General features: G+C 37.5%; 1 protein-coding gene across 1 annotated transcript in view; it reads left to right on the forward strand.

The window, feature by feature from the left end:
• Window positions 1-25,015, forward strand: part of FRK (fyn related Src family tyrosine kinase) — a 48,423-nt gene extending 23,408 nt beyond the window's left edge. Inside the window, exons 3-8 of the mRNA XM_083858512.1 lie at window positions 4,912-5,072; window positions 5,708-5,876; window positions 14,725-14,883; window positions 19,972-20,153; window positions 22,148-22,313; window positions 24,183-25,015. Coding sequence (XP_083714638.1) covers window positions 4,912-5,072; window positions 5,708-5,876; window positions 14,725-14,883; window positions 19,972-20,153; window positions 22,148-22,313; window positions 24,183-24,409 — 1,064 coding nt within the window. The 3' untranslated portion in view covers window positions 24,410-25,015. The remainder of the gene's footprint in view (window positions 1-4,911; window positions 5,073-5,707; window positions 5,877-14,724; window positions 14,884-19,971; window positions 20,154-22,147; window positions 22,314-24,182) is intronic.
• Window positions 25,016-25,302: the final 287 nt, after the last annotated feature.

The raw sequence follows: 25,302 nt of genomic DNA on the forward strand, positions 1-25,302 counted from the left end.
TCTTCTCAATGATGGCACTTGAATACATGGGACATTACTAAAAATCAATGAAAAATCTTTGGCTTGTGCTTCTGGGGGTGGAAATGCAAATTCTTTTAATTATCCTTGAACTGTAGTCTTTTAGGGGAGATTTAAAATATTCATTTTTTATCCCACATCTTAACCACTTCTCTAACACGAAAGTAGAATTATCTTAGGTAAACTATGAGATACTCCAGGGAAAAATCCAAGAGAAGGAAAATAAATATTAGGCCAGCATTTCTAGTAGTATAAGATCACCCTTTGATGCTGCTGTTTGGTTTTTTCATTACAAATTTTGGATAGAAAACTTATTTCATCTGATCTAGTATATTTTGTGGTAGATATTTTTTACACTTTTCTATAAGCCTATTTAGGAAGAGGAGATTTGATGATGACTGATAACAGCAAGATATGAAACCAACAATGTGGATTTATTTCATGCTGGTTTGTTTGATTAAGGAAGGTAAGAATGGTACTGAAGAGAAGAAAATACACAGAGATAAGGCTCCAGCAGCAGGATGCAGCTCTCCTCCATGCACAAACATGGGTTGTCCTCTGAAAATGTATGCATGAATATATGTATCATCTCAGATTTATTAAACATTTGTGCTCTTTTAGGCAAAGAAAGAGAATAAACTCTGAAGCAATCTGTAGATACTATTGGTGGCATCATTTCCCAGTGCTGCTCTATCTTTTAGCAGCTTCCCAGAGTGGAACATAATTTATCCTTAGCATGCTACTTCATCCCAAAGAGCTAAATATTACATGCTGCTTACTGAATCGGCTTAGCTGAATGGCATCTGTTTGTATTGTGCAAGCTCTTTTGCTTCCAACCTAATAGTATACATCATGCTCTAGATGTTTTATGTCTATAATCTCATTACTTACTGTCTACTTCTTGGAAAGCTAGAGTATTCTAAACCAGACAATGAAATGGTTTGTATTGTGGGAGGCATTAGTAGGAAAGAAGGTGCTAGAGAGAAGAGAGTTTTCCTGCATCTTTCCTGTTTGTGCCATCAGTAGGAGTTATGAGACACTAAAGCTGAGGCAGAAGGAGGGCTTCTATCTCTGTGGTAGCTGATACACTAACAGGGGAAAAGTCACAACCCCATATTTTGGAATAAATCCCTAATTTCTGTTTCCAATTTTTTCAGTCCAGAAACATTAGACCTCAAAAGTCCCATCTTCTCTAGATCTGATTGGTTTTACTCTAGCTTTATTGCTGGTTTGGTTTCATTGCAGAATAGATGATGATGGGTTGAGGAGTGAAAACCTAGCTTTCAGAATTAAGGTCCTTAAGAAGATATTTCAATTCTCCGTCCAGCATGCCATTTAGGTAAAAAAGAAGTTGAAAAAGAAGAGAGATTTTTACCCAAGAACCCATAAACTGATTTTATGACTTTCATGCTTTATTTCATATTCATATGGGCAATGAGATATATAAAAGATTTAATGTTAATTAAGGAGACAAATGATCTCCTTAGTAAGAAAAAAAATCGAAAAAATTCAATCTTTCATGAAAATTGCACTTTTTAATTCTAACTTGCCTTGTTGGGAAAACTCTCAATTTGTGAGATTTGGATAATAAATAATTATTTAAATTAAAAAAAAAAACCCTTCATGTTCAGAAAGGTTTTTGTCATCTGTGAATAGTGAAATGGAAAGCTCGTCAAGCCAGATAGGCCACTGACATGTGTTATTATAAATTTAGAGTGTTTGACATTTTAAAAATAGGTTTTCCCATTTGAAAAATGCACATGTTGTCGACAGATTTTTATGTTGATGACTCCAGCATCTGGTGTGAAATGCATTAAATTTTAAACATGTTGGTGCCATCTTAGATGTTGCCTCTTTTTAATTAAAAGCCATAATTTAGATGTGCTCAGCTTAATTGAGTGTCATTGCCAATGATAGCAGGAGGCTCTGTACTTAGCTCGTCACTGAATAATGGTGTCTGAAAGACTTATTGCATTAAATAACAATGTAAATGGTTTGTGTTTCCTTCAGCTATTTTTATCATGCTCCTAAAAGAATATTGTGTGCTTTCCTCCTGGGTTCCAGCACAGGAAAAACAGGTAGTTGTTTAAGGAAGCAGACTCACAGAACTGACAAAATCATGGTCACACTAAGAGGATGATTTTGGATCTGTCTCTGCACTCTTTCTGTGCTGGTGAGAGTGATCTCATGAGTCGCCCTCCTCCCATATCCACTCTGGGCCTGGAGGCAGAGCAGAGGTGCTGGTGGCAGAGCTGCATGGCCAGTGCTGGGGGAGGACTGTTCACAGGAGCTGTGTTGGGACACAGTTTTTGACAGTAATGGATCATTGGTGTCTCCATGATTCATTTGGAGAAGGTGTTGGCTCTGCTGATGCCACCATAAATTTTTGTACTCTGGGGAAGAAGTAGTAAATATTTTATGCACATTCTTCAGGTGGCAAAGTCTACTTCTGCTTAACCCAGTCACGTGAAGATGGATAGCTGGGAGAAGATAATGCTTCTTCTAGACTGAAACCATGTAAAAATCTAATGGGGAGCCATAATTCTTTTGGAGAGGGCAAGTTGAGGAGAAAACCTTTGCAGTCTTCAAACCCAGCTACGGTCAAGTTGTGTGAAACTGAGGTTAGAATCCTGTCCTGGTTAGTAGTCTGTCATGGATGTAGAGATGACTGGAAAAGTTTATGGATATTTCTTTCCCGAGTGATAATTTTTGCAGAAGAGCCACACCGTGCTGCAAAACTCCAAGTGTGTGCTGCAGGACTAGTACAGCCAAACTCAGCCCTAAAATACAGGTCAACAACCCCCAGTCAAATACTGCACTAATCTCAGCTACTTATTACAAGATGAGACGGTATCTGCAGAAATTTTCTCCAGCTTCTCCATACAAATCACCACGTGACCTGGATGCTGTCAATCATAAGGCTTTGTAAAAGGCTCATGTAAGATATTAGAGCACATCCTTCAAACCAGCTCTTGCATTATTAATGTTAGCTACTTCATAAGTAATAGTTATACTACTGCTAATAAATAAATCAGGTAGTCAAACCACTATTTGTGATATACAGCTGAGACTGGATTAACACAGTCATCCTGTTGGCCTTTTGTTCAATGCATCATAAAGACTAATTAATTTGTTTGGATTAATTTTCCTGTGAACTTTGGAAAATGTTTACATTTTCAGTCTGTTGTTGCTGAATTACTCTTTACTTTGCTTCAGCTCCATTTCCAAATGACACCTCACAAAAACATTAATACATTTTACAGTTAAAAAGTAGTAATTATGGTTGTTAATTAAAAAAGAAATATAATTTGAAAAGTGCAACTTAATATGGATTTTGTTTACAAATATTCTCATTCCTGTCCTCACACAGAATTGTAAGTTCCCAGATTCTTAAAAATACTACCTGAGGTAGAGTATTTTGAAAAGCTCCTGCCTGCTCTCTGGTGGTCTTGGATGACAATCGCACAGTACAGTGCAAAAATATTTGATCATCCGCGATAGTACTTAAGGAAAGAGAGATTTCCTCTTTGATTTAATCACTCAGATGCTGAGAGAAATTATTCTTCCTTTCAGCTTTGCTAATTTCATGCGACCAATTCTATATTTTTTGACATACAATATGTAACCATGTATTCTTTTGTTATAATAACCAAAGGTATTGCCAAGATGCAATGGTACAATATAGAAAAATCTGTCTTCTAGGTTTATTGTGGAACGCTATTAATGTTAGAACTAACAGCTGTGGACTTCTTTGGAGCAAATCAGTTACCCTCTCTATGTAATATAAACTCTACTGCCCATTGAATGTGGACAGTGATGTCTAAATAATGGAATGTCTTGTAAATTACACTCACATAAGCAACTAAATATCTTTTCAGCTCTTCTGAATTTCTCCCTCTGATGATTCTGAGCCTGCTATTGCTTCTACTGATACTCCTTTGTCAGGAATCTCCAAACTTGTGGTCTCCAAAGTTTGTGGTGGTTTTTGGTGGTTTTTGGGGTGTTTTCTCTGTGTGTTTGTTTTATGGGGCTTTTTGTTTGTTGTTGTTGTTGTTTGTTGTTTTTTGGGGTTTTTTTGGTGTGTATGTGTGTGATTTAGGTACATTTTTTGTTTCTCTCTGATCTCGTGCTGGTCTATGTCTAGCCCCAGCATGCAGTGGCCCAGACTTTTTTCTGACAGATCTAAGGAGTGTTCCAGTAGTCACAGGGAGGGTACTTTGGCTGTCATGATATGCAGATAAGTAGCTTACAGGGGGTGAGGAATAGTCTTATTGATTAAGACACAACAGATTAGAATAAAAAACATTCCACTGAAAAGGAATTAATCAACTACCTGAAACAGAGCATTATTCATCTGATTTTTACATATTCCGAACATGCACATAATTCAAAAAATCTCTTGCAAAATGTCAGTGCTTTTCAGAGAACTGTGGCTATGTGGAGGGTATATCTGTTTCTTCTAAAATGCCTGCCAGCCCAGCAGCTGCTATTTGGAATGTTAACACTAAAATAAAGGAGGATAAAGGAAATATTAAAAACTGACTAAATGATTGCTGTCAATTAAATGCTTTTGGCTGGTTTTGGTGCCTTCAAAGATGGGAAACATGGGCTGCCTCACAGAAGATGTGTTTATATACTTTTACATCTGTTCTTATGGTGGAGAATCTCCAAATCTGAATAGCTGAAGACTAATTAATAGACAAGATGCATTAAGCTATCTGAAAAATGGGCTTTGGTTTGAAAGAAGCTTTTTATAGTTGTCATATTTGGAATGCAAATGATTTATTTTAAGGTCCTCATAAATATATTTAGGAACATTACGATGGTTTGGGATAAATGATATTGTGCCACTGCAATAATTCCTAGATATTTAATAGATTTAAATCTTTTTAGTTTTTGATGGTACATCTGTGAAGCACTACAGGATCAAAAAGATGGATGGGAGCTTTTTCCTAACCAAAAGGAAAACTTTCAATACTCTGAATAGTTTGGTTGACTATTATAGCAAGAACAGTGATGGCCTCTGCATGTTGCTCAGACAGCCATGCCTAAAGGTAAGGAGTGGATGCTACACTGTGCAAAGTATTTTTTGTGAGCTAACTCATCAGATATCTATCAGAAAGTGTTGACCCCATATCTGCTTCTACCATTTCAGAATGTTGATGATCTGCTTGTTTTCAGGAAGTTTGGGGGTAGTGTTACAGTTTCATTCTTGAGGTTGACAAATTAATAATAAAGTACTACGCAATTTTGAAAAAATCATCAAGTGTCGGGGGGAGAGGGGGGCATATGCCAAATCATGATTTATGAATACCTTTTAAAAATATATATATGGGGATGAAATCTCCAACTTCATAACTCTAGCTGTCCATAAGTAACTACTGGGACAAAACCACAAGGTTCTGGCAAACAATACCTCACTGTTCGAAAAGCTTACTAGAGGGATGATTTCTAATTTTTTGCTTTTAATGGTAGGATATTTTCTTTAGCATATTTCTTATTTCTAACAAAGAACACCCAATACGAGGGTTGTATTTCATGTTCTCAGCTCACTTCATTGCATGTGTGTGCTCTAAGGAAACATTATGACTGTTCCAGCTTTACATGACATAGTTAACAATGATTTGTATATGTTGTTGAAAAAATGCTACAAATCTCAATTATTGTATTATTTATTTTCTTTTAACAGGTACAAACTCCTGCTACTTTTGATTTGTCTTACAAAACTGTTGATCAGTGGGAGATAGACCGACGATCTCTTAAAATGGTGAAAAAATTAGGATCTGGTCAGTTTGGTGAAGTATGGGAAGGTTTGTGGAATAATACCACCCCCGTGGCAATCAAAACATTGAAACCAGGTATGTGAATTATTCCTAAATGGTAATAACGTGAAATATTATCAAGAATGCTCCTTTACTTTTTAAATGCTACAGCAAAGAGAGCCTATCTGTATATGCACTCATTCTTAAAATCCACACACCTAGACACAAAGAATAGTAAAGCTCTAGGTCCAGATAGTCTTTGGCACTTTGAATTATAATTTTATATAGTTTTCTGTTTCTAGATGAGCTGAATTAATTCAACATCTGTGTCACATGGAAAGGCAACCGCGACAAGGGTTGTACCTATTTTTTACAGTATTGTTCATATGGAAATGAGTAACTGTATATTGAATAATCTGTAGGTGAAGTAGCTGATTTACTAGCAGTTTGTCTTCTGTAGGATTTTTCTAGTGATTAGGTGCTATATGACAGTGATTTCTTTGGTAATATAGAATATTTCCTATTCTGAGTTTGTACTTAAGGAGTGCTTTAATCCTACTATTGCTTGAATAAAATTTTTCTAAGTTATTGATACAGAACATTTATACTCACTATTTGCATGTAATAGAAAATTTTGACTAGCACAGCTTTTAGCATTTTTTAATTATATTTCATTAACTTCAAGTAATATGTGCATTTTCAATTGACAACATAAAGTATCTGCCAGCAGATGGCAAGAACCACATAGATAAGAGAGGCAGCCTGGATGATATACGTGTTTTTTTAAAAAAAGAGATAACAACATGAGCTGTGGTTAATTGAAAAAGCTTGTGTTGGGCACTAATGAACCTGATTCAGGAAGCAGAACAGATTCAGACCTTTGATTCAGAATAACATCAATATGCTTGAGTACTGCTTCAGTGGTCTCCTGAACAGGGAGGCATATGTTTTAAGGTTCTCTTGTATCAGGATATATTTTGTGTTTTGGGATATGCAAACTGAAAGAAAATAAGCACCCGGTTTTGTTTTTTTTTTCCCTCTCCTTAACTGAAAATATAAAAACTGCTCAGACTAAAGACCTTCTGTAATTCATATGAAAGACAATACTTTATTTCAGTGAACAGCTGCATTTCCCTAGTGACTCAGCAAACAGAAACCAGCTTGAAATCTCTTTTTCAGTGGAATAAACATAAGACTCACTGCAAACTTGTTATCACGTATAGACTAGCACAGTATAATGAAAGAAACTCCTTCAACTGTGATTCTTTTTGTAGTATCATAATTCCCCTGGGAAAAAGGGCTAGATTAATCGATACTTTTTCTATCTCAGTTTTTTTCCACTCTAGTCTGACTCTTGCCAGGGTTAACAGCAGTAGTTTCACTGATTGCATGGTGGATTGTATTGAGTCAGGGCAGACAGAAGCCCCACCTGGATGCGGTGCTTGTATAGCAGAGAGTTTGTGACCTAACACTGTGATAAGGAAGCCGTGCACAGCACACAGAGTTGCTCAGAATGAAGACTTTGATTCCCAAAGCCATCTTGATAAATTATGTAGTTAATGCTGAATCTCTTATCATTGTACTTTGAGAGCCATCTCATTCTACAAAAACAGTTCAAACAGTCACAAATGTAAGCATTTAATCTTGTAGTGTTACTTCTCCAGGGAATTATCCTCTTCTATACAGTCTTTTCCACTGTATAGTGGAAGGCATTTGTAGTGCCTTACAGTAATCAGCACATTGGTTTTCCATAGCTTGTTCTCATTGTTACTTATGAGAAATAACACTTCACTAATTAAAGACAAACCACAATACCCTCACCCTAATCTGAGTAATAAATGTTTACCTTGGTATTAATAAAATTTCAGCAAATGGTAGGGTTGTTAATTTCATTCACCATAACATAAAGTTGATAAATGAATGGAAAACATAATAGTTAATGAGTAATCAAGAAATACATTGTGTTAATGACTGAAGCTTCCAATATTCACATAAGCAATGTTTCAGGCTTCAAGTGTAACACACTGTAAAATGAACCTCTCCCGTTTCTTGGATCAAAGATCTAAATCACTTGTCTTTACACTGGAGCAGGAGGGGGTGTATTTTAAACTACAGATTTTTCACTAAGCAGTTTTACAGTGTAGACTCTCTGGACAAGCGAGTGCTCAGAAAAACAGAGGAGTGTGTTAAACTTAAAGTGATCTGGTAAATATAAGGGGCTGAGATGGAAAAGGTTCTGCTAAAAAGGCTTTACCACCAGAGAAATTGTGAAATGGAACAATGCTCTTATTACCATGCAGGAGCAGCTTGATCAAGGGTAATCGCATGGTGAACAATAGAAAAGAGCATAATGCAATCAGAATGTCATAGATTTATAGGCCTGAAGGCCAGAAAGTATTTTGTTACTTTGGGTTTTTCTGTTGAGCGTTATTTTGCATTGCACATCTGTTCTAGACCACATATAGTCAGAATACTTTCCTGTTATATGCCATTACACACCATCCCTCTGCTGAGATTAGCATTTATATTTAATCAAAATACAGCTTGTTCTTGACTACACAATAATGAGAAGTCCTCTAGTCCTAAGATGAAGGCACTGTAAGAATGTGCCCCTACTTTCACATTTCAATTCACCTGTCTTCTCTTTAACCCTTGCTCTTGTAATAAAATGAAAGCCTATTTGAATGTATTAATTTTGCTTTCCATTCTGGAGGTAAACACAGGGTGGGTTAAACCAATTTTCAGTTGTCTTTAGAAAGGCTAATTGCAGTTTCTTATTATATAGTATCTTTCTAATTTCTCAAACAATTTTTTTCTGGACTTAAACTAATGTCTAGCTATTGCTGCTAAAAGGCTTTAAACCAATGATGCCAATGGCACCCTGGCCTGTATCAGCAATAGTGTGGCCAGGGGGACCAGGGCAGTGATTGTCCCCTGTGATCAGTGCTAGTGAAGCCACACCTCAAATCCTGTCTCCAGTTCTGGACCTCTCAGTAGAGAAAGAACACAAGGGGTGCTGGAGTGTGTCCAGAACAAGGCATTGGAGCTGGTGAAGAGTCTGAAGGGTAAGTGCTATGAGGGCATTCTTTAGTCCGGAAAAGGGAGGCTCAGGGAAGATCTTATCACTCTCTACAAGTACCAGAAAGAAGGTTGTAGTGAGGTAAGGGTTGGTGTCTTCTCCCAGGTAACAAGCAATAGAAGAAGAGGAAACAGCCTCAAATTGTGCCAGGGGAGGTTCAGATTAGATATTGTGAAAATATTTTCCATGCAATGGGTTGTCAAGCTGCAACAGCCTGTCTGGGGAACTGATGGAATCATTGTGCCTGGAAGGGCTCAGAAGATGTGGATGTGACGCTTGGGGTCAGGGTTTAGTGGGAAACATGGCAGCACTGGGTGAATAGTTGGACTCCATGATCTCATAGATCTTTTCCAACATTAATGATTCTATGATTCTATGATTCTATGACTTTCCTATATATAGGAAAAACTAATCTCCCAGAATTCTGGTAAGATGGCAGTAATGAGTTTTCCCCAAAGTCAGTTCTCCCTCGATGCAAATGTGTGATTCCTGACTTGTGACTGATTAAGGTATTCAGAAGTCTGTTTCCATTCCAATTTGGAGCGAGAGCCAATTTTTCAAATATTTTATACAAATTCAAAATTTCACGACTGTTTCTTTCAGAAATGTGAAATTCTTTTAGATGTGCAGCATACTAGTAATGTTTTTCTTTTTTTTACGTATCTGGCATCTCAGCTATATCAGGATTTTTTAATAATTAGCAGGAAAAAATAGGCACTCACATATCAGATAAAACATATTCTAGATTAAAAATGCACATTACAATGAGAAAATAACATGCTATTACACCACATTTATTTTATATTGATTGTAAAGTCTGGACTTCAGGAATCCAAAAATATTAAAACATCTTCCTCCCTGCCACCTTCTCCCTGGGCTTAACTTCACTTCCAAACTCTCTACCTCCTCCTTCACTGTGGTGCAGCTTGGCAGAGGAATGAGGGTTGTGGTTAATGCATCACATGTTGTCTCTTATGATCCTTCTGCCTCGGAGGAAGGGCTCTTCACATTCTTTCTCTGCTCTAGCAAGGAGTTCCTCCCACAGGAGAGTCCTCCACAATCTTCCCCAGTTTGAGTTCTGTCTCTGGGCTGCAGTTCTTTACAAACTGCTCCAGGAGACATTTCTTCCATGGGATGCAGCACTCCAGGAGCAGTCTACATAAATGGTCCTGGGCATATTCCCCATTCATAAACTTCACTAACATCAGGAAAAAGAATTCTCCACACCAAAAGCAAAATACCGTAATCACAAAACCAAAGTCAACAATTTGCACACAATCCAAATCCCTTTGTCTCTCCAGCACAACAACAACAACTGAAATTCCCTGAGATCATTCCACTCTTTGCTCTCAAATATCATTGGCAATGTCTTGCCTGTTACATCTCCTTATTCCTTTTACAATCTGTTGATCAGTGTAACTATAAACAAAAAGCAGTAGTAATGTGATACTTTCATTCAGATAATTCTCTTGTTCGCTGGTTCACTTGTCTCTGCTTTGGAGACATCTGTGACATTTTACCAGCCACAACCATAGCTATGAATGTGTGAATGAAAAAACAAAACATAAGAACATCTTTGCCTTAAGGAACATCTCTGACTTTTGAGTTGTTGACCCACAGTTTTCAAAGAGGTGCAGGGATCAGTAGATAGGAAAACAGTCTAGAAACCAGCAGTTGCTATTTCTGGTTTTGGCTCTGCACAGCACTGACTTGATGCAGGTCCCTGAACATGTCATTTCACATTTCTGTTTTTATTTCCTCACTGAGACACTGGGTTTTCTTCTATTTAAGTAGAAATCATTGCAGCAGGGATTTGCACTTTGTCCTATGTTGAGTGTGATGGATTTTCTAGAACCTATTGTCTGGGCTAGCTTGCTTCTCCAGCTGTCAGCATGTGAAGCAGACATCTATCATCACCAATTAATTGTATCTGATAAAGTTCTTTATGCCTGTTGAAGTTGACGGATACATTTGTCATTAGCACGTTGTAAAGCATCTCCTGAGCTTCTCACTGCATGGAAACTGTCCAAGCATGATTTTCTTTTTCAGGAGGCTTCCTAAAATAGTGTCTGGGTTGGTAGTGTCAGTAGAGTTTTTAATAACATTTTCAGTTCTTGAATTTATCATCTCTTTAATACATATGTAGTGTAAAAAGCTTTGCATTCGGGGAGTACCCCAATTTCCCTGAAAAAAAAATAGATTTTTAAATTCCATTTAATTCAGTATATGGCCTCACACTGACTTGTAAGTTTACTGTCTATGGTCACAAAGCAGCTTGAGAACATCCAGAAACATATATTATTCATTTGTTAATGTGGATAGGCTATTTTAGTTTCTTGTGTTGCCAAATACTTAGTTTTTAAATGTCATATCTTTATTACTCATAAAATTCTTCAGAAGATCATAGTTATATGCTTAATACAGTCTCCACATAAATTAATTTTCTATAAACTTTACTTAGAGGACGAGGTTCCTCTGAGGTACAAGGGTACTTTGAAGCAACTTGGGAAAGTTTATTGAAAAGTTGCAAACAAATGGTCTTGTGATGGGTTTATCAAATATTGAAGGGCCATTTACATTTAGGCCGGTGGAGTCTGGCAAATAACTGATCCTCCTCTCTGACTCATTTCCATATTATTAGTGTTTATCTTAGAATGTTAAGCTTCTTCAGATGCAGAACAAAGTATTTTCAAAGAGAAGTTAATCAGAACTGATATATCTGTTTTAAATAGGGTTAAATTAGAGGTGCTTCCTGGTAAAGCAGCACAACATAGAACACCTCAAATACAGAGATTTCAACATTTTGTTCTTAAGAATGACTTTGACACTTAGAAAAACATTTTTCGTTCAAAAAACAGATTGTCAAAACCATATTTTCTTCAGGTCCTGATAAATCTACTCCCAAACTGGTATCTTACACAAAAGAGGCCTCTACCTGTTTCAATAAAGGCTTATGTTAGCTAATGATTTTATGACCAAGTGATTTCTACTTACAGTAACCTGCTCTTTCTCCTGTGTTTACCACTTACAGATGAAAATGTGTATTTCATTAAAAACAGACATATTCAGCTAGAAGCTAAACCCCCTCAGTTATTTGAAACTCCATGTAGCATGTGTGTTCTTCCTCAAAGGGATATATTGTAAATTCTTTGCCACTATTGTGACAGGCTTTATCCAACTAATTTGTAGCAAGCATGTTTGGTTGCTTTTTAGAGGCAGATTTTAATTTGCTTATTCAGTTGCTGAAACCTAATCTTAGGCAGAACAGTCATAAAGACACTTCTAATTTGTTTTCAGTTGGCATCCAATCTTATTAAGTACAATATAAGATCTACAGGGCTGTGGGAGGTTGGGGCGCTGTCTGCTACTTGTACTCTTTAAAGCTATAAACTAAGTAAAACTGAAGGTTACATATGCTCTATAAAACATGCAGGAAACACTTATTGATCTTTTTCTGGTTTGTTTTCATTGTTGTCACTGTTATTTGCTTTTACAGTGTAGAAAAGGATTTGCAGCTATTCAGCTAATGGAATACTTCCTTCTTGATCAATTTATTGAAAGTTGTCATATGTGAAAAACATGTTGCTTGGTTTCAGTTTGTTGGAAGAAGTTTATAGCATGATTAAACTGAGAAATTCCTTGTAGGCAAACTTTGATGGTGGGAACAAATCAGACTATCAAATTCTATGGTGTGAAGAAATCCTGTATAATGATCCAGAGAGGGTCCATGATTATGTAGACTCTAAGCGAGCAAGTAGTGTATCCTTTTTAGGATCAACTTGTCAAATTTGGCACTGATGCTAAATCATTAGTCACACTGATGCATTTGCTTTTGGAGGCAGAATGCTTCACACCATGTAGCTTCTCTATAGATTTGAAGTTGATTTTTATGACAATGTATATATCTTGAAACAAGTAAGTAAATGGTGCAAAATTTTAAATCAATATCAAAGTGCGTCCAAACCCTGTGCAGACAACCCTAGACTTTTTAATTTATTTTTTTAGTCTGGAATTGGTGGAAAGTTCAAGTAAATCTGTAAAGATTGTGCTATTCCAGACAAGAAAAGGACATAGAGTAAGCATTGCAGATATTTTGGGTTTTCTCTCTGTCATAATCTCTGCTTTTTCCAGACCAGGTGTGATCATTTACTCTTTGTGCAGGCCCTCACTTTTCTCTGATAGTGACTAAAGAGAATGGGTATAGCTTGTACCTGTTGAGGAGATGTATTATTGGCTGCTTGCCATTAATTGATGGCATGGAAATCCATATACTTTGACCATTCCTCCAAATGACATCCTATAAAATTTTGCCAAATTGGGCAAGATATGGGGTTGCCAAGGGAAGTATGAGGAAACGGAAGCGAGGAGTACCTGTTCCTTGTAATGTAATCTTTGTTCTCCCAAGTAGCAATGTCAAGAGGCTCTTTTTTCATAAAGTCTATATCAGGAGCATTTCTGAGTCATTCCTCTTGTATTGATGCGAGGATATCAAATCACACATCTTTACTATGTTTTGGGAAATATGCTGGGGCATTTTTCAGGAGGTGACATTCAGGGTATGTGTTGGGTGAACAGGCTGATTTCCATAAGTCTTTTTATAGAACAGATTTTCTGTTGGAATTCTATTGCTGAGCCATTTAACATCCTCCAAGAATTTCACTTAATTTAAACATCCATGTTTGGAACAGAGTCAAACTCCCAAATGAACCTTATAGGCTACCTAATATTAAAAAACCCATAAAAACTCTTCCTCTTGCAGCCTTTGCTTCTCAAATTACTTTGTCTGCTTACTGAGTAAGATGAGTTCGTTTTACACACAACATAAAGCAGAACTTGGATAACTAGGTATTTTCCTCCCCGGTCTTAATCGTAATATTTTCTTAATTAAAGTATTTTGATTTGGGAGGAAGGAGACATTTGAGTGGTTGAATAATTTCGCATTTCTTTGTACAAGCACTTTGAAAGAGATATTATTCACCACCTTCCTCAAACATCTGACAATATCTGATCACTACTGGATCATTCATCTAGAAAGCTTTGCTTCTTTATTTGTCCATGTTTTCCTAATTAATCCCCTATTCAGGACATATGAGCTTTAATCCTACATTTTACATGACTTTAGCTTTGTGCCATTTCTGATTGCTTTTTTCACATAATTTTTGCATTGGTTTACTATGTATATGAATAGAACTAGAGATGTTATGATCTTATGTAACACTTAAAAAGTTGGCATCATTTACTGTTAAGACACTTTGGTATTTAAGGGATTGTAAAATTAATGTTACATCTGTGCATATATTGGTATTGCTGATAAAGCTGCTACTGCACAATCATTATAAATAGCTATTTGTTTTTGTATATATAAAATGCACACATCTCCTCTGCATATGATAAATTGATTTCAGTGCTTTCAGGCTTTGATTGGTGAAGCTGAAAATATAGTGCAACAAATTTTTATTGCAGCACTAGTTTTCTCTCAGAAATTTTATGTTCATTACCTAGACACTCTCACCTCAGTTTCTGGTCCTTTCGTTAACCACTTGTGTGTTTAAAATGTATCCCTTAACATTCCAGCCTCACTTTTTTCTCCTGTTTGAAGGAGGCCTGGTGGTGGTTTATTTTAGCCTTTATATTTCTGGTGGCTAGGACACATATGTTTTCTGCCCCTACGCAACTGGCATGTTTCACTCATTAATTGTTTGTTTCAGCTGCACTGTCTGTTTTCTGTGGGAACTGTGAAAATTTGAGATGCTAATGTACTTTCAGAGACAGAAAACAATATCAGTTACTCCCTTAAGACTGCCAGGCTGGTAGAAAGCCCTTTAATAACCTCAGCTTATGTTTTGTTATATGCTGTTGTTTCAGGTTCAATGGATCCAAAAGACTTTCTGAGGGAAGCACAAATAATGAAGAACTTGAGACATCCAAAGCTTATACAGCTTTATGCTGTCTGCACTTTGGAGGACCCAATTTATATCATTACTGAGCTGATGAGACATGGAAGTCTTCTAGAATACCTTAAAAGTAAGCAAATGACTCTAAACTAATTTTAAGGGTGCTGCGGTTTAGTAAATACACTAACATAAAAGAATTACAACCCCCTGGTTTAATGTAAAAGCTGCATTATTTGTCATGTGTGGGGGTGAGAAAAGTGGAAAGAAATGTTTATGAATGCTTGATGTGCCAAAATATTTCAGAAGTAGGAAAGAATCACATTCATGGTCTAATTCTTGCCTTGTGATGGCCCATGTTTTTTTTATCCAGTTCTATGAGTAGATGGGAACGTATACAAAGGAGTAAAAACATAAGTATCCAAAAGGATAGGTCATCATATCTGACATGAAATAGAGGCACTTCCACAAAATGTACTTAAAAGCTTTGAAAACTATTACTAGTCAGGGATAGCTTTTCACTGCAAATTTGTCCCTTGCCTATCTCATCAGGGCTTTTATCTCAGCAGCACTTCAAAGTGCTCTTTTGAAGGCAAATAATAATTAAAAATAAAAATGTACAGCCTGGAACAGACTAGCATAATGATTGCACTTTTAAGTTCACTCCTGTTATTGGGAAATGCTTGATTCTAGTGTTGTTACCCATTTTCAGTTTAGCAGATGTCTGTGAGATGCTAAACGTCTTTAAAGCTGTAATGATTTCTTGAAGACGAATTGTTTGCCATGGTTGTCATGCTGAATTTCTTCTCTGTTTCCAGCCCATAAAGAAAAGCCCTGTGTAATACCACAGACAGCACTTACCATGACTTGTGCCTTCCCCCATCTTCTCTGCAGAACCATTTTTAAACTAAGGTCTGTCCATGCAAATTACAGCTAAAAAAATCTCTGACACAGAGACAGCCCTACCAGGAACTTCCCAGAGTGGGTCTGCCATGACCTTGGGCCAGATAATCCACAGTTTTGTAGGCATTTGCTGGCCAGTGGTAGCAGGACACAAATTTCCTTTAAATTCTCATCTTTGGTGCCTTTATGTGCAGATTGCAGCTTATCTGATTGAAAGAGCCTGGCACATCAGGAAATGATTGCTGTGCATGGAAACATTTATTGCACTGGAGAAATAGGTCTGAGAAAGCCAGGATGAGTCACAGCTATTGCAGAGGTGAAAACTGGCCTCTTAGTGTGCATAGAGTAAACATGTCCAGAGAACATCACTGCTGCAGCCTGTGTGTGGATCAGTTGCCAGCATACGCATAGCACCCTGCTCCTTGCCTAAGTGCTCACTCCTCTAGCTCTTCATCAGAGGCTGTGAAAGTCAGCTGGTTTCCAGGCAGCCATGAAGATATCCATAAAAATGTCCAGTTGAAACCCAACCTAGTGGTATCCCTCCTTGTCTGATGGCTGATGCATAGATAGGTGCACAGAACTAAGGAGTTCTGGAGGCAGACATCCATAAATAAGTATCGTGGTCATTGCTGTCAGTGAGACTAATAAGGAAAGAGATTTGAAGCTTGTATAGAGCTCTGTGACTGGAAGTGATCTATATCAGCTGGAGTGCACAGCTCCTGATAGGTTTTCTTGAGACTCAGCCTCTGCAGGAAACAGGAAAATATTTCCAGAAGGCTTCTGTCTCTGTGCGCACGATGGGTAAAAATAGGCAAACTAGAGCAGAGGAAAGTCCAGAGATATTCTTTGCTCCTATTCCCCTCCTAGAACTGCATGGTGTGCTTTTCCACCCTTAAAAGTCCCTAATATTTTATTCACAGTTACTATCACATTTCCCCATAATGACAGCTACTTAATAATGATGGACATGTGAATTCCCTGTGCACACTGTAAATGTACTTTGGGAGAGTTCTTGATGAACACTGCTATGCAGAGTTATTGAGCTGCCACCAGTATGAGAAAAATGCACCTGAAAACTTTTCTTTGTTATTGGAAGTGAATGAAATTGTCATAAATGTATGAGTGCTTTTATCAATTCTGATGGACCTGGGGCTTGTTCTGGCAGTTATGCAGTCTTGAAGTTTGGTGAATTATTGTGGAGGCAATGCCCTGACTGAAGAAAGTGCTGCTTATTTATTTTTCTCTTTTTTTATTGTCAGATATCTGTCAATGAGAAGATTTTCCAGTCTTTTCTGTATTAGTGATTGTGATAGATTGCTTAGAGCAGGGTGGAGACCCCAAGACTTCTTTAATATTTTCTCTAATAAATTTTTCATATGAGGTTGAGGGTTTTGTCAAAAAATATTAGTAAAAAAGGACATGGAGGAGCTACATTTTCTTTATCAGTTTGAGAATAATCCATAGGAAAATTTTATAAATTCAACAGTAGTGCTTGATTTTGAGTGTGGAAGTTATATAAACATATATGTATGTATGTATTTATGTATGTATATATGTATGTATGTATGTATGTATATATGTATGTATGTATCTATCTATCTATCTATCTATCTATCTAATCTATCTATCTATCTATCTATCTACTTAGAGCAGCCTTCCAGTAACTAAAGGGAGCCTACAAGAGACCTGGAGAGGAACTTTTTACAAGGCCAGGTAGTGATAGGACAAGGGGGAGTGGCTTTAAACTGAAAGATGGTAGGTTTGCATTAGGTAATTCTTAGAAATTCTTCACTATGAGGGTGGTGAGGTCCTGGGATGCCTTGCCCAGAGAAGTTGTACTTGAACTTGTGTGCTCTGTCTGGCCCAGCCTGGAGTTTTGTAGGTGTTGTCAGAGATCTTTATGATACAGACATACATGGTTTACCCTTCAGATCCCAAAGAGACCCGTGATTTCACCCTCTGTCTTTGTCCACAAATTGTAGCTCCTAATCAGCTGGGGGTCATCACTGAAGCTTTCCCTTTAGCTCCAGAACAGCTGCAGTGCAGAACTAGCTTACAGAGAGAGATTATCCAAGAAATACTGCAGCAGCCAGGTCAACAGTGGCCTCCTCTCCTCCCTCAGCCCACAGGCTAAAGGCAGTAGGTCAGTCCAGTCTGGTATTCCAAACAGGCTCTAAAGAAAAAAAAGGTTTCAGCTGCCACTTAAGAGTTAGAGGTGGATCTCATCCTTGTTCTTTAGCATGGTGCACCTGAGTGTCTTGCAGGGAATAAAACAGGGAGGGTTTAGCAGTTCTAACTCCTATTCTGTACTGAGACAGCTCATTAAACACATTGCTGATGAGTCACCCCTTTTTTCCTGTGGCATTGCCTTATTTTGCCTCTTGGAGCAAGCTTAAATCAGGCTGTCCTGGAGCGTCAGCAGAGCAGTGACAAACCTGTGCTCAGCTTTATTGGTATCCTTGTCTGCTCTCACGAGCAGGTAGTTCACAGCACATGCAGATGAAGTCGTGTGAAAAGGAATATTTGAAGCTGTCTGACATAGGCTAACTTCCAAAACCCAAGTAGTAATGCAAGATGCTTGAAAACATTTAGTTATTTTCTGATTAAATACAATATGAGCATCATTTGTGGATTTATATCTGTCTAGCAAGATGAATAATAAATGTTGATGCCTGCCAGTTATCAGAATTGAAAATCTTTAGTGTTATGTTATTCTGCGGACTGAGTGGATTTTCACACAGCCCGATTTTTGTCCCTCTCTCTTTTAAAAGTCCAGACAATATGAAACACATGTGTAGGAGGGGAAAAGACATTTTGAGTCAACAATAGAAGTAAATAATCTTAGTGGTAATTTATCATGACAACAAGTTTAGCCTCAAAAAGGGTGTAGAATAAGACACATACAGGACAAATTCTATTTATTTATTTATTTATTTATTTATTTTCCTAATTATGTCATAGCATTCACATGAGCAGGAAATTCAAGGCCTGGAGATTACAGAATAGATTAGTAAACAATGGCATTTCACACACTTCATAAGGTGGGTTAACAAGGTTATATCAGATAGAATGCCAGAACTGGAAGAGACTTTAAAACAATGCTAAGACACACTACCAATGCAAATCAATTAAAAATAAATGAGAGAAAACTGCCAGCTACAAAAGTTTTATTTCTCTGACACAGAGGCAGTAGGTAAGTCACCAACCAGATGACAAAGACCTGTCAATAACCCTAGCAGCAAGGATTCAGCCTTTTCATTATTAAGGTTCTGAAACAGAAAGTTGGAATGCTTTTGAGTGTTAGAGGTTACAGAGGCAGAAAGCCATGCTTCGGTGCTGCAGCATTTGGGATTGGGTGACAGTGGTCCTTGAATGTAACACTGATTTGATTTACCATTGATTACTTCCTGGTTTAAATTCTTTGCATTGAGAAGGTTGGTTAGCTCTCCCCAAAATGCCACAAAGGCCTTGAATTTGTACTCTAATGTGTAATACCCCAAGGAATTTTTTTTTTTTTGGTTACCTGTCTTAAAATTTTTGGCTGCAGTTTTTCATGGCCTAAGACTTTCCTTCTTTTGTAGAGGCAAGTTGTTCAGCTCTAAGTTCTTCTACTGCATTGTTTGAGCAATGATCTTTGCCAAATCTCAATTTCTGGAATTTGCTTATCTTAGTGTCCTGGGAATGACATGCAGATTGCTTCAAAAAGTTCTACTGGAGAAGCAGGCAGCTTGAAAGCATCTGAAGGAGTCCTACTGTTGAGTAACAACAACAGAGATAACAGCGTGAAGCAGTCAAGTGGACTGGAAAGTGAAAATGAGTTATACTTGACAGCAGATGGTATTTTTCCTAGTCAGAATCACCAGCGAACAAGGATAATTCTGTGCTTTTCCATCTTTAGTCAGCTCTGGCAACAGCCAGTGGGTACTGACATTAACTCACAGTTTTGAACAGTTTTATGAACCTGTCAGAAAGGTACATACCGTTATACTATCAGTAGATAAAAGATCTTCTCTTTGGACTGTGTCAGCAACTCCTTCCTGGCCTAGATTAACTCCTCCATTTAGTATCTTCTCTTTCAGAGAAGCTGGGACAAGCATCGTTATTGAGAAATAAGTTATTGGGAAATAAGCAATGTCATTTACTAATCCCTATCATTTGGCTGGGCTGTTACTTTGTTGTATCGCACGGTTTGGTTTATTTGTGTTGGCTTTTTGAACCAGTCAGTTTTTCAGTAATTCATGTCTGAAATCAGCATCTTGTTCTTGTTCTTATGTTGTTCTTGTCCTTATGTTGTTCTTGTAATCTCCTTTTTAAACAGAAGATGGAGGCTCTCAAATCTCCCTGACACATCAAGTAGACATGGCTGCTCAGGTGGCTTCTGGAATGGCATACCTTGAATCTCAGAACTATATCCATCGGGATCTGGCAGCCAGGAATGTTCTTGTTGGTGAGCACAATGTTTACAAAGTGGCAGACTTCGGACTTGCAAGAGTTTTTAAGGTAGGTTGTGAGAGGGTTAATTTTCCCTGCTTTTAACTCTGGAGAACAAAGTGGAAGAGGCTAGCTAAAGAATGAAATGTAGCCCTGAATTGATGGATTCAGACAAAGGCAAGCCCAGAGAGAAAAGGACCTATCGTATGTTCACTTGTATCTTCTATCTGCATTATCCCATGCAAAGTTAGAAGTTGTCCTGTGCCTTTGTGTCAGTCAGAAAAATCCTGGTGTCTGCTTCCCACCAGCCACCCAGGAAGGATCCTGGCAACCAAGACCCTTTGCTGGACAAGCTTTATCTACAGTGTCTGCAACATGGGAAGGAATAATGGAAAGATTATACACCTGGTCCTGTGTATAGAGCTTTGAATCTGATTCAGTTGCAAATTCTTTGCCACTGCACCATTTTGTTTTTTTTCTCTAGTCCTTGATGACAGAGAATGCCAAATATCACTGACCAAAGTCTCCCTATGAAAGAGCTGTGGCTCAGAAATGAGATTTCCTACCTCTGAAAATGATTTAATCAGTGTTGGAAAGATTTATTTTGCCATATTTTATGGATTTCAATATGAAATTCATAATTTCTGAGTCCGTGTTTGTTTGGGTCTTATTATTTATTTATGTTCTTGCACTGAGAAGGGAAAACAGAGAAAAAAGTCTTCTGCTTCTCATATTGTTTTTCTATTCAAGCAGCAGAAATCGAAGTTCATAACAGAATTGGATTTATTGCATACTGAAGTATAGAATAATGGCTTAACAAAGATATCAAGGGACTTTGAAAATTCTTTTAATTTAATTTTGATTCTTCTAAATATGAATAAGTTAATATTACAATTTTCTTAACATAAAAAATGTATCTTTTTAAATTAACAATGCTTGTAATGGATGTTTCTCTTCTGTCCTCACTAGAGAGGGCAATAATTTACAGATGTTGACATTTCTTGTTAAAACTGAACTTTACTTAAATAATCAGTCATAGAGTTATTTGGGCAGACTTTCTTAGGAATATTTTGTCTCCTAATCCAAAACACTAACATGGTCACATAAAAAAGGAGTGAGAAATGAAATCTGTATTTTTACAAGTGTTATTTAGTGTAATGAAATAATTTCTTGTTTCTAAAGATGAGTGCTGTGGTCAAGATGCCAACTGTGTAAGTATAGAGATACAGATCAATAACAACCAGTATTTTCAAAACCATTAAGCATTGCAGCTGTTTAAATAGATTCTATATTTAAACTATCAAAAGAAAAATCTGGTATACGTATGCCTGGATTTGCATGTGAAAAATTTGACCAAGGCTTAGGTGTGACTTGTGTACACTAAATTACATCTAGGAATTAAAGAGAGAAGAAATGCTCACACAATTTAGATATCTGTGAGATAAACCTTTAAGGACATGATTCTACAAATTTGCAACTCAACAATTTTTTTGTGTCTTTCACCTACACTTTACATTAATCAGCTCACTGGAAATGAATATATTAATTTGAATTAGTCAGAGTTTATTCTTTCTTCCCCAAAAACCTGCTTAAGCAGGTTTATCAAAGTCAATATTATCAAAGTCAATGGCCCTTTGCACCACAATAAATCGCAGAAGAAAGGTTATGAAATTCATTAGCTCTTGCTCATGCCTTCTCTCTTTACTGTAGACCAGACGTGGAGACATTTGGTCTCTAGTGTCAGCAGGATGCTTACACTGCCACTCCTGACAGACTTTTGAAATCTTGCATGCCAGGTCCAGAATTCATAGTAGCAAGTCATAATTAATCAGGAGCCACTCCAATGCTGTGTGGTTGCTTGAAATGATAAATTCTTTAGAAAGGCCTCTGATGAAGCCTCCACATTTTTCAACTGCAAAACTGAATCCAATGGTAGACTTCCGAAAATGGGTACTTGCATGAAAAACAGGAGTTTGGTTGAAAGATTATAAGATTAAGCACATGATAATCTTAGTCAGATGTTTAAGGTCTTTGCTGAAGCAGATGTGTTTTACCCATGATAGGTAGAAAATGATAAAATCTATGAACCTAGGACTGAAACAAAACTCCCAGTGAAATGGACAGCCCCGGAGGCAATCCGCTACAACAGATTCAGCATTAAATCAGATGTCTGGTCATTTGGGATACTTCTGTTTGAAATAATCACCTATGGGGAGATGCCTTATCAAGGTACGTACTTTTACCTAAAGAATGATATCTAATATTTTCTTGATTTCAGAATGACACAAAAAAAGAAGTTTGAATGCCTGTACTACAGGTATGTTAAAGGGTTAAAACTTTTAAGAGAAGAAGAAAGTTGTTCAGATGAGGTCCATTTAGGGGTCAGACCTGGCTTCCCCAGATCCCCTGACAGATTTGCAAATGATGTGGTTAGCTCACATCCAAGCTTCCTCTTGCTGGAGTCAGCCTGCACTGCACAGGCACCTAAGCCAGCTGGCTATTTTCCTCCATCATCAGATCAAATGTGCCAATTCTTGGAATGTGAAAAAAGGGAAGAAATAAAAGAAGAGGTTTTTATTCACCAACCTTTTAAATTTTTTTAAAAGTATATCTTATGGAAGAATAGATTATGTGTGAAGTGCTTCACAAACACTTCAGGAAGAAGGTGTCTGAAAAATAAATCAGGGTGTTTTTACCCCCCTCCCTCCTATTTGATTGTTGCAGTGAAAAGTCTTCATAAAGGAAAGGATCAAAAGAATTAAATAATTAAAAATAAAATGTCACTAACCTCAAAAGTAGATATAGTAGTCTGAGAGCAGCTACTATTTCTAGTATTGTGAGAAATGCTCAAGGAACTATGGCTCCAATAACACAAGATATCAGTGAGATGATTGACTGTGACTCATTTTGAGCTGGTGAGTGGAACACAAGGGAAAGACTAAAGCGAAAAAAAGTTATGTTGTGTCTGTACAGGCCTGAGGGGTGGTGTGTTTGCTATAAACTACATTTCACCGGATCCCAAACTGATATTTTCTGTAAAAGGAAAAATTGATTTTGCTTTTTGATTCCCACCCTCACCTGTGAAATTGTTCTGAAGAAATAAAAGCAAAGCAAAATATCCTGAAGTCTTATATAAACTATAGGTGTTTGCATATAGAAACACACACACCATAAATAAATCATTTTAGTATAAAAAATGTGTAACACTGTGGCTCTGGATATTGTCTGAAAATCCATTCAGTATTACCCCTTTGCAGAGGCATAATTTATCTGTGTCTTGAAAGCAGAAAATGTTGTTTTGCCATGGCTATTTCCCTACTTGGTATTATTTCCAGGAGTTTGTCCTCAGTAATCAGTTAGAAGAGGTTATGTTGATTTGTGGTGGCAGTGGATAATGTGCAGAGGAAACACTATTTAGAGATCTAGGGAAAAGAAGTTAACCCAATTCAAGATTTAATTTAAACAGTAAAAAATTGGAAGGGAACAGGACAATAGTCTTAGTATATAAAGATATAACAAAGAGAGTGGAATGGTTTCTTTTCCGTGACTGGTGATGATAGAGCAGAGAGGATACCATTGTCCAGCTGCCCTCAAGGAAACCTAGGGCTGACTTTAGGAGAAGATTTCTAAATGTGAGGAAAATTCAGCAGCCAGTCAGGTTTTCTTAGGAGATTTTTGTAGTCACTGAGACTAGAGGTGTTTAGGAACTATTTAAGCTAATTAGAGGTCAGAAAAGTTTTGACAAACCTGAATGGTGGAGGAAAGCCTCACACCCAGACAAACCAATTTGCGATGCCTTGCAGCTGGCACAGTCAGGTTGAGGTGGTTGGGTGAGGCTGGAGGTGGTTTTTACTTGCTGGTAAACAGTAAGAGATGAGGTCCTGTCCCTGGAATTGTTCAAGGCCATGCTGGAAGGGGCTTTGAGCAACCCAGTCTAGTGGAAGATGTTCCTGCTCATGGCAGGGGTTTTGAACTCGGTGATCTTTAATGTTCTTTCCAACCTGAGCCATTCTATGGTGATTCTGTGCTGAAGCGAGAGGAACACACGGCATCCGTAACAGATCCCGAGTAGCTTGATATACTCGTTTTGGCTTGCAGGTATGCCGGGACACCAGGTGATCCAGCTGCTGGACGATGGGTACAGACTTCCTAAGCCGGAGAAGTGCCCAGGACCACTCTACGAGATGATGCGGCATTGCTGGGACGCAGAGGCTGATAAGCGGCCCACCTTTGAGGCCCTCAGTGAGCAGCTAGAGGACTACTTCCAAGGGTATTCCTTTGCCCACACCCAGGCCAGGGGACATGAACCCTCAGGATGCTCCTGAACGACAAATCCTAGCCAACATGGCTAACGGAGGCTATGGAGTCAGCCTAACCCCAGGTGTGGGGGTTATTTGGGGGTGCTGAAGAATCCTGGTACATTTAATCTCCTCCCTGATCTTCACAGACTCTTAAAATTTTTGCTGCTGGCAAATGTTTTGTAAGACAAAGCATCAGGAAGCTGGAGGGTGAGTGTTTCTAAAAAATAAAGAGTCTTCTATTTATTTTAAAATGACATGTTGCAAGAACAAACAAATGAAATTAGTCTAGCTAAGTAACTATTGTAGATTTTGTTATTTCTTTATAGAATAATTCTTTACTGTTAGATTTTACATTCAGTTTGTTCTCATGAAGGAATGTGATGGCTCTACACAGCAGGATCTGTGCTCCCAGAGTCCTTTCATTGTAAAAAATAATAAAAGCAATCCTGTGACTGTGATGGTTCTGACTTGGCAGAATCCAAATTAATTGCCTTGCTTAGAATTGAAGTACATGTGCTTTTGCTGTACCTGAAAATAAACAGATTTTCATGGGAGAAAAGGAATTATTTGGTTTTGTGGATGCACAGGCTAATCTTTTTATATTTTGTCTACTGTACTTCTTTTACAAGAATAAACAAACTTATTATTAGCTTATTGAAGCTGTTTGTTCTTAAGATCTATGAATTAATGTCCATCGGGTTATTATCCATTGTACTGTGAGGATTTATTTTATGGTTCTTAATTTTAGGGATATTGGAGGAAAAGATATTTTAACATGAACTCAAGACTGTCTTGGTGTTTTAGAGTGACAGCCTTTTCAATCCTGCTTCCCCAAATCACAAACCCCCTCAAACAGGGCAGGTCTAGGTATTTTGAAGAGTAGCTAGCAGTCCTTCCTTCTACCTTCTTCAGATTCA

The sequence above is a fragment of the Zosterops lateralis genome (genome assembly GCF_965231275.1).
Source record: "Zosterops lateralis genome assembly, chromosome: 3".
NCBI classification, from domain to species: domain Eukaryota; kingdom Metazoa; phylum Chordata; class Aves; order Passeriformes; family Zosteropidae; genus Zosterops; species Zosterops lateralis.